General features: G+C 53.0%; 1 protein-coding gene across 1 annotated transcript in view; it reads left to right on the forward strand.

Annotated features, from left to right (window-relative positions):
- The first annotated feature begins 625 nt into the window (after positions 1–625).
- Positions 626–13,257, forward strand: part of CKS2 (CDC28 protein kinase regulatory subunit 2) — a 42,659-nt gene continuing 30,027 nt past the window's right edge. The window contains exon 1 of the mRNA XM_033928756.1: positions 626–856. Coding sequence (XP_033784647.1) covers positions 798–856 — 59 coding nt within the window. The 5' untranslated portion in view covers positions 626–797. The remainder of the gene's footprint in view (positions 857–13,257) is intronic.

Genomic DNA, 13,257 nt, shown 5'->3' on the forward strand with positions numbered 1-13,257 from the left:
TACAGTTGTGTATGTAGTTACAGTATTTGAAATCATAAATAAGAAAAAAAGAAGAGAAAAGTGTTATCTAGTTCTACATTCACACTTCTTAAGAATCGTTATCGCTTATAATTCCCTTTCCAGCACCCATTCTTAAAACAGAACTCCGAAAAAAATTCTGTATGATTATATACACAAATAAAACCTTCGTCTTCGTTGGTGGGGAGGAGACAAATAATGAACACAGTTTACACACACAAACAATTGCAGCAACAATGTCACCAACAGCTTACGCCGATTAGGCAGAAAAAGAATTCTAGAAAGCTCTCCTTGATACCAGTCACACAGTGACTGTACGACTGGAAACCTTCAAACATCACCACACTAAAAAAAGAAAGCCAACAATCTTATACCTATTGAAAAATAATTATAAACCACCATATACGCCGCTAAACAATATACCCTCACGCGCCAAGAGGGAAAAAGAAAGACTACCAATCAGAATCTTTTTGGGCCTACACTCTGAGCGCAAGCCGCGCTCATCAACCGTTCGTGCAACACTGCATCCTCCGCCCATTTCTCCCTTGCTCTCGCCTTCGCAACAGGCACGTGATTGGTGGATTGTAGGCCCCCCCCTATTTACAGGACCAGAGGTCTGAGTGGCTGCGGTGGAGTTCCAATCACTTTTGGGCCGCTCGATTCAAACAGCTTGGGGGGGAGGGGTTACTAGTAGTTGAGGGACGGTTAAGGCTGAGTTTCTAGAAGACGGTTTGAAGTGTGTGCTTTGAGTAGGCGCTGATCTGGTTTCGTGCGTTGCGATGTCTTACAAAAACATATATTATTCTGATAAATACTTCGATGAGCACTTCGAGTATAGGTAAGATACGCGCGCGCGCGAGAGGTTTCTTAGTTCATGAATAAGGGTATTAAGTTTGGTTTTTGCCATGGTATTGTCCCAAGAGACGTCATACGCCAGTGTTTTGGGGGTGGGAAGAAGGATCGTGTCTGTGAGGAGTAGCCTGGGTAAAAGTTGTTTGGGTTTGCTCGGAGTTAATGAGCCATGCCGGAGGTTAAGTTTTTTTCTACCTCTAGTCTTTTCTGTATCGGCAATTGGACCTTTAGGCCTGTATGAGTTTTGGACCTCCGTCTACCTGTTTTTGGCTAGGCTCTGATGGCCCTGTTTCTGTCCTACCGTTACCACGCTGTAGATGTTAGGAATTAGCTATGAGATCTGTCGCAATTATTTAGTTTTCCTGCATAAAAAATGTTGCCCTTTTTTTCATTTAGCAAAAAATTATGAGCGTATCTTGTAATTAAATTTAAACTTGGTTAAAACGTTTTGCTACGATGTGAATGGCAGGACGTGCCTAGAAATTAAGGATTAGGAGAAAACAGTTTTATATTATATTATAAGATGTTATATTTGTGCTGCTTCAAGCGTTCTTTGGCTCATGAGCCTTCTTAGTAGGAGCAGAATTAGGACGGTCCTTAGTAAAAGAAAAAAAAAGTGTCAAGTTTGGCGATTAACCTTGCAAATTTTGTGAAAACAAAGCTATCTGCAGAAAATAGTTATCTTAAACTAGTGGACTTAAAATGGTAAGCAGACTTGGTTTTAGTGCGAGCCATATGTGTAACGTGTTTCCATTCTAAAAATAAATGTTAACTTTTTAAAAAACTGAATCTTGTTTTGCTCCAGGGACTTCTGTGTCCCCCCCCCCCCCCCACACACACTAAATCTATATTGAAATAACCCTTGATCTTTACCCCCATCCATACAACATGTCTCTAGAAGGCTGGGGTGACTGGGTCTTGTCACTACCCCATTTTTGATCCTTGAATGGGGTACAGTGAAGTAAATATGAGTGGTAGCAGAAAGTTAAGGTCATTACAATATACTTTTAATTCTATGTCTTGTGGCCAATATTTAATGGGTCCTAATAAAAAGTAGTACAGTATGTTTAAAATGTTCTAATGTATGCAGCTAAATATGTGCTAAAATGAGCAAAGACTTTAGTGTGGAAAATGTAAAAAAGGATGGTTTCTAGCATCAAAGTATAAAGATCTGTGTGGTTCATCCCATTTAATGTTCCATACAGATTACATACCCTCTCCTCTATGCTCTTAAAGTGTGAATTTAAGTTTTGTTATGATTCCATTCTCTTTCCATACAGTGGGGCCTAGGTAAAAACAAGATTCTCAGGATCTTCAAAGTACTGTACCACCTTAAGACCAGAGTGTACCATATATGCTCGAATATAAGGTGATCCGAATATGTCGAGACCCCTATGTTTTCCCCCCAAAAAGGAGGAAAAATGGTTGATTCGAATATAAGATGGGGGTCTTAATATTCAAGTGCTATGCTCTGCCAGGATCTGCACCCAGTGTTCCCTACCTCAAGCCCTCTTCCCTGCCAGGCTCTGCACCCAGCCCTCTTCCCTGCCAGGCTCTGTACCCAGTCCTCTTCCCTTCCTTAACAGGTTCTATACCCAACCCCCCATACTCCTTGCCAGGCTCAGTACCCAGCTCCCCATACTCCATGCCAGGGTTTGCACCCTGCCTCACCTTCCTCTGGTGGTCTAGTAGTAGGCTGGGACTGGAGGGATGCGTCCTGTGTCCTGGCCAACTAACTTTTTTTAACCCCTCCCCCCAGCACGCACTTACCTGCCATTTTTAATCCCTGGTGGTGCAGCGGTGTACAGGGCAGGAGCGATCTTTCTACGCCCTGCCCTGTGCTGAGTCTTGCCGTCCCTGTTCCCTTTTCGCGGCCAGCGGCGCACCCGCCAGGCTGAGCTCTTCCTGTTCGGCCCCGTGCTGCTCTCTGAATGGCCGCCATGGGGTGGGAACTAAGCAAAGAAAGATAGAGTAGGGCTTTGCTTTCAGGAGGGCTGCATCCACCTGGATCCAGCATCCTTTTTTTTTTTTTTATCTAGGAGGGCTGCCTCCCCTGGGGGGGGCAGAGGAAGGCCTTTAAAACGAATATTGGCACAGATTCACACCTCTTTTAAAATGAATACAGTGTTCCTCTGCGAATCGTGGACTTGCTCATTTGTGGTCTGCTCCGATCGCCTCTTCCTGTAAAGTCAGGCTACACCAATCAGGAGCTGCATGCCAAAATGGCTCCTGATTGGTGTAGCCCGACTTTACTATAGGAAGAGGCGGTCAGAGCAGACCGCGAGTGATTTTCTTAACTCGCTGGCACTCCAGCTGCCCTCTCCTGCCTCGAAATTCACGGGGGTTCCTAGAATGGAATCCCCGCGAATTTCGGGGGAGTACTGTATTGGCACAGTCACACAACCAAGCTGACATGTGGGGGAGGCACCACGAAAGGAGAAGATTTTTAAGGAGAATATTGAAGGATTGGAATTGCAGGCGACTCATGAATGGCATTATTGACTTAAGAAATAAAAAAAAATATATCTATAGTTCACATAATTATAATAATCTAATTTTAAAATTTATAGAGGATCTGGGGAAATCCAGAGGATGCAGCAAATCCATGTTTTACTTTTTGTCCAGCACAGGGATCCTCTGTTTATCACAAATGTTTCTATTACTATTTATCACTTCTATAGCGCTGAAAAGTATATTCATTGCTGTACATCAACATGCACTAGATGGCCCTGCTCAGAGGAGCTTACAGTCTAATTTTCTTAAGTTAGTTTCTGTCACTACATGGGGCTCATTAAATTCTTGTCAGCGTGTGTGTGTGTGTGTATCTTTTTCTACTGTAACACACATTCCTGAACCTGTGGGTAGTCACTATTGCTGCCCGATTCAGGAAAAATATTTCGATTCGATTCAGCCTATTGAATTGGTTTTTCGATTCGATTTTCCTGCCCAATTGGGTGTTTTTTGTGGGTGGTTTTTTTCAAACATTCTGGTGGGTTTATTTTACAGCCTCTTCACCCCCTTTGCCTTTTCCTAACCACACTGGTGCTGTGGTGTAAACAAAAAAGACTTTTCCTCTCTCTGTTAAATCCTAGCTCACGTTTGTGGTCTAACACCAGCTCTGGCAGGATACACATTTCAAATCTGACATATTGTAATCACAAAACAGAAAATAAAATTAGTTTTTCTACCTTTTGTTGTCTGGTCATTATTCAAATTTTGTTGGTCTCAAGCTCTGGTTGTCTTCTGATAACTTGCTTGCCAGGGTCTCCTTTCTTCTTTCTCCCTGCTAACCATCCATCTTCCATCTCTGTCTTCCCCTTCTGTTTCTCTTCCCTCCCCAGGAGGTCTGGCATCTTTCCTTTTTTTCGTCTCCCTCCACAGATCCACCTTTTCTTAACTACCCTTTCATCCAGCATCTCTCCTTCCTTCCCCACCACCCCAGGGTCCACCATCTCTCCCTTTCTTTTCCCAACTACCCTCCTATCCAGTATCTCTATCCCCCTCCACACCATCCCTTGCGTCCAACTTCTCTCCCTTTCTGTTCCTTCCTTCCCTAAATCCCATTGTCCATCATCTCTCTCCCTCTCTTCTATTTTCAGACCCATTTCTTCCTCCCCAAAGTCTGGCATACGCACATCTCTTTGAAACCCCCTTCCCTCCCTCCGTGTACTTCTATACCAGGGCCCCCACCCCTAAAGGCCTGTGCCACCATCCCTAAAGGCCTATTTCCCCATTGAAGGCTTGTCTCCCATTTAAAGGTTTGTATCCTACACCTGAAGGTCTGCCTGCCCCCTCTTGAAGGCCTGCCTGTCCCCCATAAAGGCCTGCCTCCCTTTGAAGGCTTGTACCCCCCTTGAAGGCCTAACCCAGCTCTGAAGGCCTGCCTGTCCCCCCCCCCCTTGAAGACCTGTCCCCCATTGAAGGCCTATCCCACCCCTGAAGGCCTGCCTGCCTGACCCACCCCGAAAGACTGCTCACTCCCCCCCTCCTGGTGTCCGGCTTCCACCCCCCCTGGCCTTCCGCTCCCCCCCACCCCGGCCTCTCCGCACTGTTTATCTTCTAGGAACAGCCTGCAAACAGTACCGCTTCAGAGCTGTTTCCTCCGTCGCGGTCCCGCCCCTCCTCTGACGTGAGGGGGAGGGTCAGGCGAATCGGGAAGCCGTTTGTTTGTTGTTTTTTTTTTGTTTGTTTGTTTTAATCCGATTCAAATCGATTCACCCGAAGTGAATCGGTGAACTGATTCGAATCGGGCAGCACTAATAGTCACTGTTCCTGCAAGAAACATTGTAGAGAGCTTCACTAGCATTCTTTTGCTCTGTTTCCCAACTCTGGACTGTCCTCCAATTCCCTAGTTGTCTCTCTACAAGCAAGATAGTAAGAACCTCTTTTCTGCTCGTGTTTTATTTTTCCTTTAATTTTGGATTTTGCTTATCATTTGCAAGGCTTTTTTTGTGCTGCAGAGGATCCCATTCTTGGACATCTCTGGCTAGGAAAGCACAGATTCCGAGTTCTGCATTAATGATCTGGGAGCTTGGGGACCAGTCCCCTGGAAGCATGACTTGCCTCAGATTGTCAGCAGTGGGCTTGAGCGCAGGCTGTGTGGCCCTGTGGCAATTTTTCCAGGATCACGGCTGCTTGCATTTTCTCTCTCTCCACCCCCTGCCCCCCCCCCAAAAAAAAAAAACCAACAACCTTTGTGTACAAGTTTACGTGGGGGTTGAGGATTCTGGCTGGTCATTAGGCTCGAGAGGCAGTCTGAAGAGATAAGAAATCCAGGCCTGTTTGAGGCAGAAGTTCTCCCTGTAAGCTGTCTACAGCTTCACTACAATTGGCAAACAGCATGACAAGGAAAAATGGTTGACTCGAATATAAGTCAGGCAGCTTAATTTTTAAGTGTCCTGCCCCGTCAGGCTCTGCACCCAGCCCCCTTCCATCCTCCCCATCCCTGTCAGGCTCTGTGCCCAGCACCCTTCCATCCTCCCCTCCCCTGTCAGGCTCTGCGTCCAGCACCCTTCCATCCTCCCCTCCCCTGTCAGGCTCTGCACCCAGCAGCATCCTTCCATCCTCCCCTCCCCTGTCAGGCTCTGCACCCAGCAGCATCCTTCCATCCTCCCCTCCCCTGTCAGGCTCTGCACCCAGCAGCATCCTTCCATCCTCCCCTCCCCTGTCAGGCTCTGCACTAGAGAGCTGCACGGGAATGGGGACGACGGGAATCCGCGGGGTTCCCTCGGGTTCCCCTTTCGGGTCGTGGGAATCCCGTGGGGACGCCTCTGAGTGTCACGGGGTTCCTGCGGGGCTGGATGTACTCAGCCGCAAGGCTCGTCTTCTCCCTACCTGCCCTGCCGCAGCACACAACCGAACGGAAGTCTTCCCGATGTCAGCGCTGACGTTGGAGGGAGGGCTTAAGCAAAGCGGAGATGGGTGGGGACGGAGGGATTCCTCGCGGGGATGGGTGGGATTCCTCATGGGGACGGGTGGGACTTTGGCGGGAACGGGTGGGATTTCTGTCCCCGTGCAACTCTCTACTCTGCACCCAGCAGCATCCTTCCATCCTCCCCTCCCCTGTCAAGTTCTGCACTCTGTCCCCCCCTCCCTGCCCGATTTATCTTCCTACCTCTGCCGATCTGGTGGAGGTGCAGCGGGTCCTCTGCCGATCGTTGATAGAGGTACAGCGGGCAGGAGCAAGCCTTCTTTACTCCTGCCCCACTGCTAACTGGCAGTGCGGATCCACTTAGTCCAAATCAGCGGCATGAGCAGCAGCGCTGATTGGCTTCCTTACTGGCTCCTGCAAATTCTCATCCACATGTGAGAATAGGCTGCCTGTTTGTCCTGGGAGAAAGCACAGTTACTTACCATAACAGATGTTATCCAGGGACAGCAGGCAGCTATTCTCACAACCCACCCACTTCCCCTGGTTGGCTTCTCTGCTAGCTATCTGAACTGAGGAGACGCACCCTGTGCTGAGCGGTGTGGCAGATTCAAAACTTATGAGTTTCTTTCGAGTCTGCTTGCAAGGCTATTTGCATCCGGGTTCCATAGATGACGTCGCCCACATATGAGTATAGTTGCCTGATATCCCTGGATAACACCTGTTACGGTAAGTACAGTGGTGCCTCGCATAACGAACGCCTCGCACAGCGAACGCTGCACACAACGAACTTCATGTCATGATTCATACAACGAACTTCGTTTCACACAACAAAGTCGCCCGAGCTTCCACGATCGCTGCCGATGTATTGAATCCTTCCGCACAGGCACTGCAGGCAGTCGTTAGTCACTGCAGGCAGTCGTTAGTCACTGCGCTTAACGCGTTTCACATAACGAACTTTTCGCATAACAAACTTGCTCCTGGAACAAATTAAGTTCGTTGTGTGAGGCACCACTGTAACTGTACTTTATCCCAGGACAAGCAGGCAGGTATTCTCACTAGTGGGTGATGTCATCCGACAGAGCCCCGATACGGACGTCTCACAAGCATGTCTTGCTTGAAGAAACTCAGAAGTTTTGAGATGCCCGCACCGCGCATGCGCCAGTGCCTTCCCGCTCGATGGTCCGGGCGTGTCTCCTCAGTTCATTTTCTTCCGCGGAGCTGAGAAGTTCAACTTCAATTCTGCGCCCATTGAATCTGTTTTTGCCTTCGTTATTTCCGCGGGTTGGGGTCTTTTGGCTCTCCCGTGCTTTTGTTTCTTTGGTTTCTTTTTTTAAAAAAAAAAATTTTTCCTTCCGACACCGGGTCGGCCGCGTGGCAGAGGCCCCGCGCCTTCGACCTTGCGGCGGAGCTTTTCCGGCCTATGTCCCGGCCGATCACCGGTTTTAAAAAGTGTAGCAAGTGCCAGCACGCGATTTCGCTCACGGACCCTCATCGACTCTGCCTCCAGTGTCTGGGTCCAGATCACTTTCCGAAATCGTGCCGGCCTTGCTCCACTTTGACGGCGAGAGCGTTTAAGCGCTGCTGCCTGCTGTGGGAGTCCATGTTTAAGATGGAAGCTTCGTTGGACCCTATCACTTCGACATCGACTGCTGCTTCGACTTCGTCGACAAAGCCCTCTGCCTCCCCGGCTGCTTCTGGTCTTTTGAAACCAGCATCGTTCACGCCAGTTTCGGCCTCGTCATCGGCGCCGGTGCCTTCCTCTGTCCCCTCGGATCAGGTACCGACACCCATTGTTCTACCGGTGGTGCTTAAGGTGCCGAAGACTGGCAAGCAGAAGCACGCTGCACCGAAGGAGCGCGGAGACCGTGCGGAAGGGCCCCCGTTTGGTGCGGATCCCTCCATATCGGCTTCGTTGAAGTCCCTCCTGGAGGCTCAGTTTGTGAAACTCATGACCACCATGGGTCCCCGGCTGATTGCCTCGATCCAGGGTGACCTCCCAGTTCTGGTCCCGAGGGGCGGGCCGCCCCTCCTCCTCCCCCGCGCCGCACGACCTCGTTGCTCGGCGAGGAGGAGCGGCGGGCGGTGTCCGGCTCCTCGAGGCGGCCCTTGGTTAGTGGCATGCCTCCCTTGGAGCCAATTCCTTCAAAGAAGGCCCCTCTTGGGGATATGCCTCCCTTGGAACCGATTCCCTCGAGGAGATCCTCCCTTAGTGACTTACCTCCCTTGGAGCCTATTACTCCGCCCCATGACTCAGTGTGGCGTCCACCTTCGAGGCCTCCCAGTCCTGGGCATAGCAGGAAGCAGGACGAGTTCTTCCGGACCCCCTATCAAGCCTGGGCGGCTTCTGGGGAGGCACCGACTCTTCGGCCTCTTCGATCGACAGCGTCGAGTCCTATCTGCTCCTTGGAGGCTTCTGGGGACCAGTATTCTCATAGGCGGGCTCGATCCCCGTCCAGGCATCGAGAGGGGCATCGATCCAGGCACTCTTCGAGGCATTCCTCTCGACAGTCTCGCCTCAGAAGAAGTTGCCCCGGATGGGTTATTCTGCTTCGGCTAGGTCTCCTCCTCTGGGCCCGGAGTTCGAGGACCCCGAGGTTTTTTATTCTCCCTGTTGCTCACAGGCCTCGGTGGAGCCCGAAGCCTTGACTTCTTCTAGTCCGTGAGCCGCGACCCGGCCTTCTTTTTCGGTCGGTTCGGTTTTCATGTCCCGTCCCTTGACGGGTTTCAAGAAGTGCACCCGGTGTGAGCGGTTACTTTCTATCACTGACCCCCACCGGTGGTGCTTGCTCTGCCTTGGACCCGAGCATCCGACGGACTCCTGCGATCGGTGCTCCACCTTTCAGGCCAGAGCGCTCCGTCGACGTCGTGCCAGGATGGCGGAGCTCTTCGCGGTCGACTCCGCGCCGGGGAAGGCCTCGACGTCGGCTTCGGCCCCGGCCTTGACCTCGGCCTCGGGATCCTCGGCTTCGCCGCGTCCCTCGACTTCCAAGCCTACGCCTCCGACGAAACCTGCCTCGGGTAAGTCCTCTCTTCCATCCTCGACTCCAGGGTCGACAAAGAAGCCATCTTCGGGCTCCTCGACAGCGGGTGGGTCGTCCTCGGCCCCGCCAAGAACTACGGCCGCTAATGCCCCGAGGGAATACTCGAGACCGAGGTCGCCCTCCAGGGAGCATCCCCCGGCCTCGGACCTGCCTACCATGGTGGGGATCCCGGCGTTCCAAGACTTGCTCCGAGCATTGATTGCCACGGAGCTGCCTGGAGCCCTCGAGCAGTTGCAGCAGGCTTCGGCCTCGACTGCTTCGGCCTCGAGGACCCCGGCCTCGGCGGCCTCGATCTCGACTCCCTCGGGTACCGGGGCGGCACCGACCTCGGCCCCGACCTTACCCTCGACCTCGGCCTCGGGGGCCCCGCCGGAGGGTAGCGTCAGGCCCCATGACAAGGTGCGCAGGGTGAGGCGGATCTCCTCCTCTTCCTCGAGGTCCTCCCGGGGCTCCTCGCCCTCGGGCCGGCCTCAGGCGAGGCGTCGGCCGAGGAAGCCTAAGCGTTCGCGTGGCTCCCCTCGACGACGTGGTCGCTCCTCGCCGCTCGGGGGCGAGGCCTTGCGGGTCTCGGAGCTCCGCCTCGACAACCCGAGGCTGCTCCGTTCCCCCGCGAGAGGGGGTTCGCGTGACTCCTCGCCGAAGAGGAGGGGGCGTGCCTCGGTCCCTCTGACACCTGGGACCTCTCCCAGGGGTTCTTCGAAAAGGAGACGTTCCCCGACCCCCTCGAGGCCATTGGATTTGGCCTCGTGGGACTCAGGGTCCGGTAGGGAACCACGATATTCCCACGAGGCTTCCCCCTTCTGTTCGGCGGGGAGGTCGAGAACCCCCTCGCCGCCCGCCAGACCGTCCTCCTTCTCCAGCTTCGTGCAGGACATGGCACGTGCCTTGGGTCTGGACCTCATGGCTGGATCTCAATATACAAAAGAGTTCCTCGAGGTGCAGGACCTTCCCACTCCCCCAAGGGAATCCCCTCGGCTGCCCTTGAATAAGGTCCTTCATCAGACCTTGCTTAAGAACCTGACTTCACCTCTTACAATCACTGCGGTCCCGTCCAAGATGGAGTCCAAATATAGGACGATTCCACCCAAGGGTTTTGAGAAGGCTCAACTCTCCCACCAGTCTTTACTGGTCGAGTCTGCGCTCAAAAAGACGCAACCCTCCCGAGTTTCTGTGGCGGTCCCGCCCGGCAGGGAGGGTCGGACCCTTGACAAGTTTGGTCGTCGCCTCTATGCGAATTCCTTCATGGCAACCAGGGTTTTAAATTATGCCTTTACCTTTTCATCCTATCTGCGTGGCATGGTAAAGGATCTGCCCCAATATCGCGAAGCCTTGCCGGACTCCCGCAAGGAAGGGTTTGACAGGTTTATGTCCAACCTGTCTCAATTGCGCCTGTACCTTTTTCATGCGGTGTACGATGCGTTTGAGCTGGTATCGAGGGTGTCGGCTTTTGCGGTAGCTATGCGCCGGTTGGCGTGGCTATGCACCCTCGATATGGACCCAAACCTGCAAGAACGCCTTGCGGACTTGCGTTGCGTGGGGTCCGAATTATTTGATGAATCCCTGGAGGCGGCGACCAAAAGGCTCTCGGAACAGGAGCGCTCGTTGGCCTCCTTGGTCCTTCCGAAACCTCGAGCCACGCCGCAGAAACCCTTCCGGCCTCCCCCGAGGCGGTACCCTCAGAAGTCGACCCCGGCTTTTTTTAGGCCACCGCCTCGGCGCCCACCTCGACAGGGAAGAGGGGGACAAACCAAAACTCCGGCGCAGGGTCCTGCCAAGCCAGCGCCGTCCTTTTGACGGGCTAGGCGGATGGGGCCGGCCCCCCTCCGCGATCACGCCGGACCCCCTTCCCATAGGGGGTCGACTCCGGTCCTTTTACGCGGCTTGGACCGAGATTACATCCGACGCTTGGGTGCTCCGGACCGTCTCCGAGGGCTATTCTCTCAACTTTTGTTCTGCGCCGCCGGAACAGTCACCGGGGGCTTGCCCATACAATCGGACCCAGCTCCCCATCCTCATGGCCGAGTCCAGGGCCTTGTTGAGGCTTCGGGCGGTGGAACCTGTACCCCCCGACCAGCGGGGGCGGGGGTTTTACTCCCGTTACTTTTTGGTCCCAAAAAAGACCGGGGACTTGCGTCCCATTCTAGACCTCAGGAAGCTCAACAAGTTCCTGGTCCAGGAGAGGTTCCGGATGTTGTCACTTCCGATTTTGTATCCTCTCTTGGAGGAAGGGGACTGGATGTGCTCCCTGGACCTGAAGGAAGCGTACACCCATGTTCCGGTGCATCCCACCTTCCGCAAATTCTTACGGTTCCAGGTGGGCGAGCTACACCTGCAGTACAGGGTCCTCCCCTTCGGCCTGGCTTCGTCCCCTCGAGTCTTCACGAAATGTATGGTGGTAGTCGCTGCAGCCCTGAGGTCTCGGGGGCTTCAGGTCTTCCCTTACCTGGACGATTGGCTGATCAAGGCCCCGACCAGAGAAGGGGTTGTCTCAGCGACCCAATCACTTCAGTTTATAGGCGCAGTGCTGGACACTGTTCGCCTCCGTTCCTTCCTCCCTCCTCCTCATTTGGAGGCTCTGGTTCGGTTGGCTCGTCTGGTTTCTCGGCTACCTGTTGTGTCGGCTCATCGCATGATGATGCTTCTGGGCCACATGGCGTCTACGGTCCACGTCACTCCGTTCGCCAGACTGCACCTGAGAATTCCTCAGTGGACTCTGGCCTCTCAGTGGCGCCAGGATTGCGTTCCGGTCTCTTGTCTCATAGCGGTGACTCCTTCTTTGAGGCGATCGCTCCGTTGGTGGACCGACTCTTCGAATCTGTCCGGGGGTTTGCTCTTTCTCGTCCCTCCACATCGCAAAGTTCTGACCACGGACTCCTCGGAGTACGCGTGGGGGGCCCACCTCGACGGTCTGCGGACCCAGGGTCTGTGGTCGGCGGAGGACCGACGCTGTCACATCAATGTGTTGGAGCTTCGTGCCATCTTTCTGGCGGCTCGAACATTCTGCCACCTACTCCGCGATCAGGTAGTCCTCGTGCGAACGGACAACCAGGTGGCCATGTATTATGTGAACAAGCAAGGTGGAACGGGCTCTTGGTCCCTTTGCCGGGAAGCACTGCGCCTTTGGGAATGGGCGATCTCCCAGAACATCTTCCTACGGGCGGTCTATATCCAGGGAGAATGGAACTGCTTGGCAGACAAACTCAGTCGGCTTCTCCAGCCACACGAGTGGTCGCTCAACTCCAGAGTCCTGCGCGAGGTCTTTGACCGCTGGGGGACTCCGCAGGTGGATCTGTTTGCCTCTCCGGAGACTCACAAACTTCCCCTGTATTGTTCTCGGATGTACTCCCTGGACCGTCTCGAAGCAGATGCCTTTCTTCTCGACTGGGGAGGGAGGTTCCTTTATGCGTTTCCTCCTTTTCCTCTGATCTTGAGGACGTTGGTTCATCTCAAATCATCCAGAGCCACTATGATTCTCATTGCGCCTCGGTGGCCTCGTCAACACTGGTTCTCCCTGCTTCTTCAACTCAGTGTCAGGGAGCCTCTGCTTCTACCTGTGTTTCCCTCTCTGCTATCTCAGAGTCGGGGTTCGCTGTTGCATCCCAATCTTCAGTCTTTACACCTGACCGCTTGGTTCCTTTCCCCTTGACTTCGGTTCCCGTTTCTCGGTCTGTGCGGGAAGTTTTGGAAGCCTCACGCAAGGTCTCGACCAGGCTTTGTTATTCCCAGGTTTTTATCCTGGTGTGCTTTGCATCATCTGGATCCGGATTCGGTCCCGGTGTCTTCAGTGCTGGAATACTTATTGCATCTGTCTAATTCGGGCCTGAAGACGACATCCGTTCGGGTGCATCTCAGTGCCATTTCTGCTTTCCATCGTCACTTGGAAGGGCGTTCTCTCTCGCTTCATCCTCTGGTGACTCGTTTCATGAAGGGTCTAGTCAATGTTTGTCCTCCTTTGAAACCTCCTCCCGTGGTTTG

Source organism: Geotrypetes seraphini, chromosome 1 (genome assembly GCF_902459505.1).
Source record: "Geotrypetes seraphini chromosome 1, aGeoSer1.1, whole genome shotgun sequence".
Taxonomy (NCBI): domain Eukaryota; kingdom Metazoa; phylum Chordata; class Amphibia; order Gymnophiona; family Dermophiidae; genus Geotrypetes; species Geotrypetes seraphini.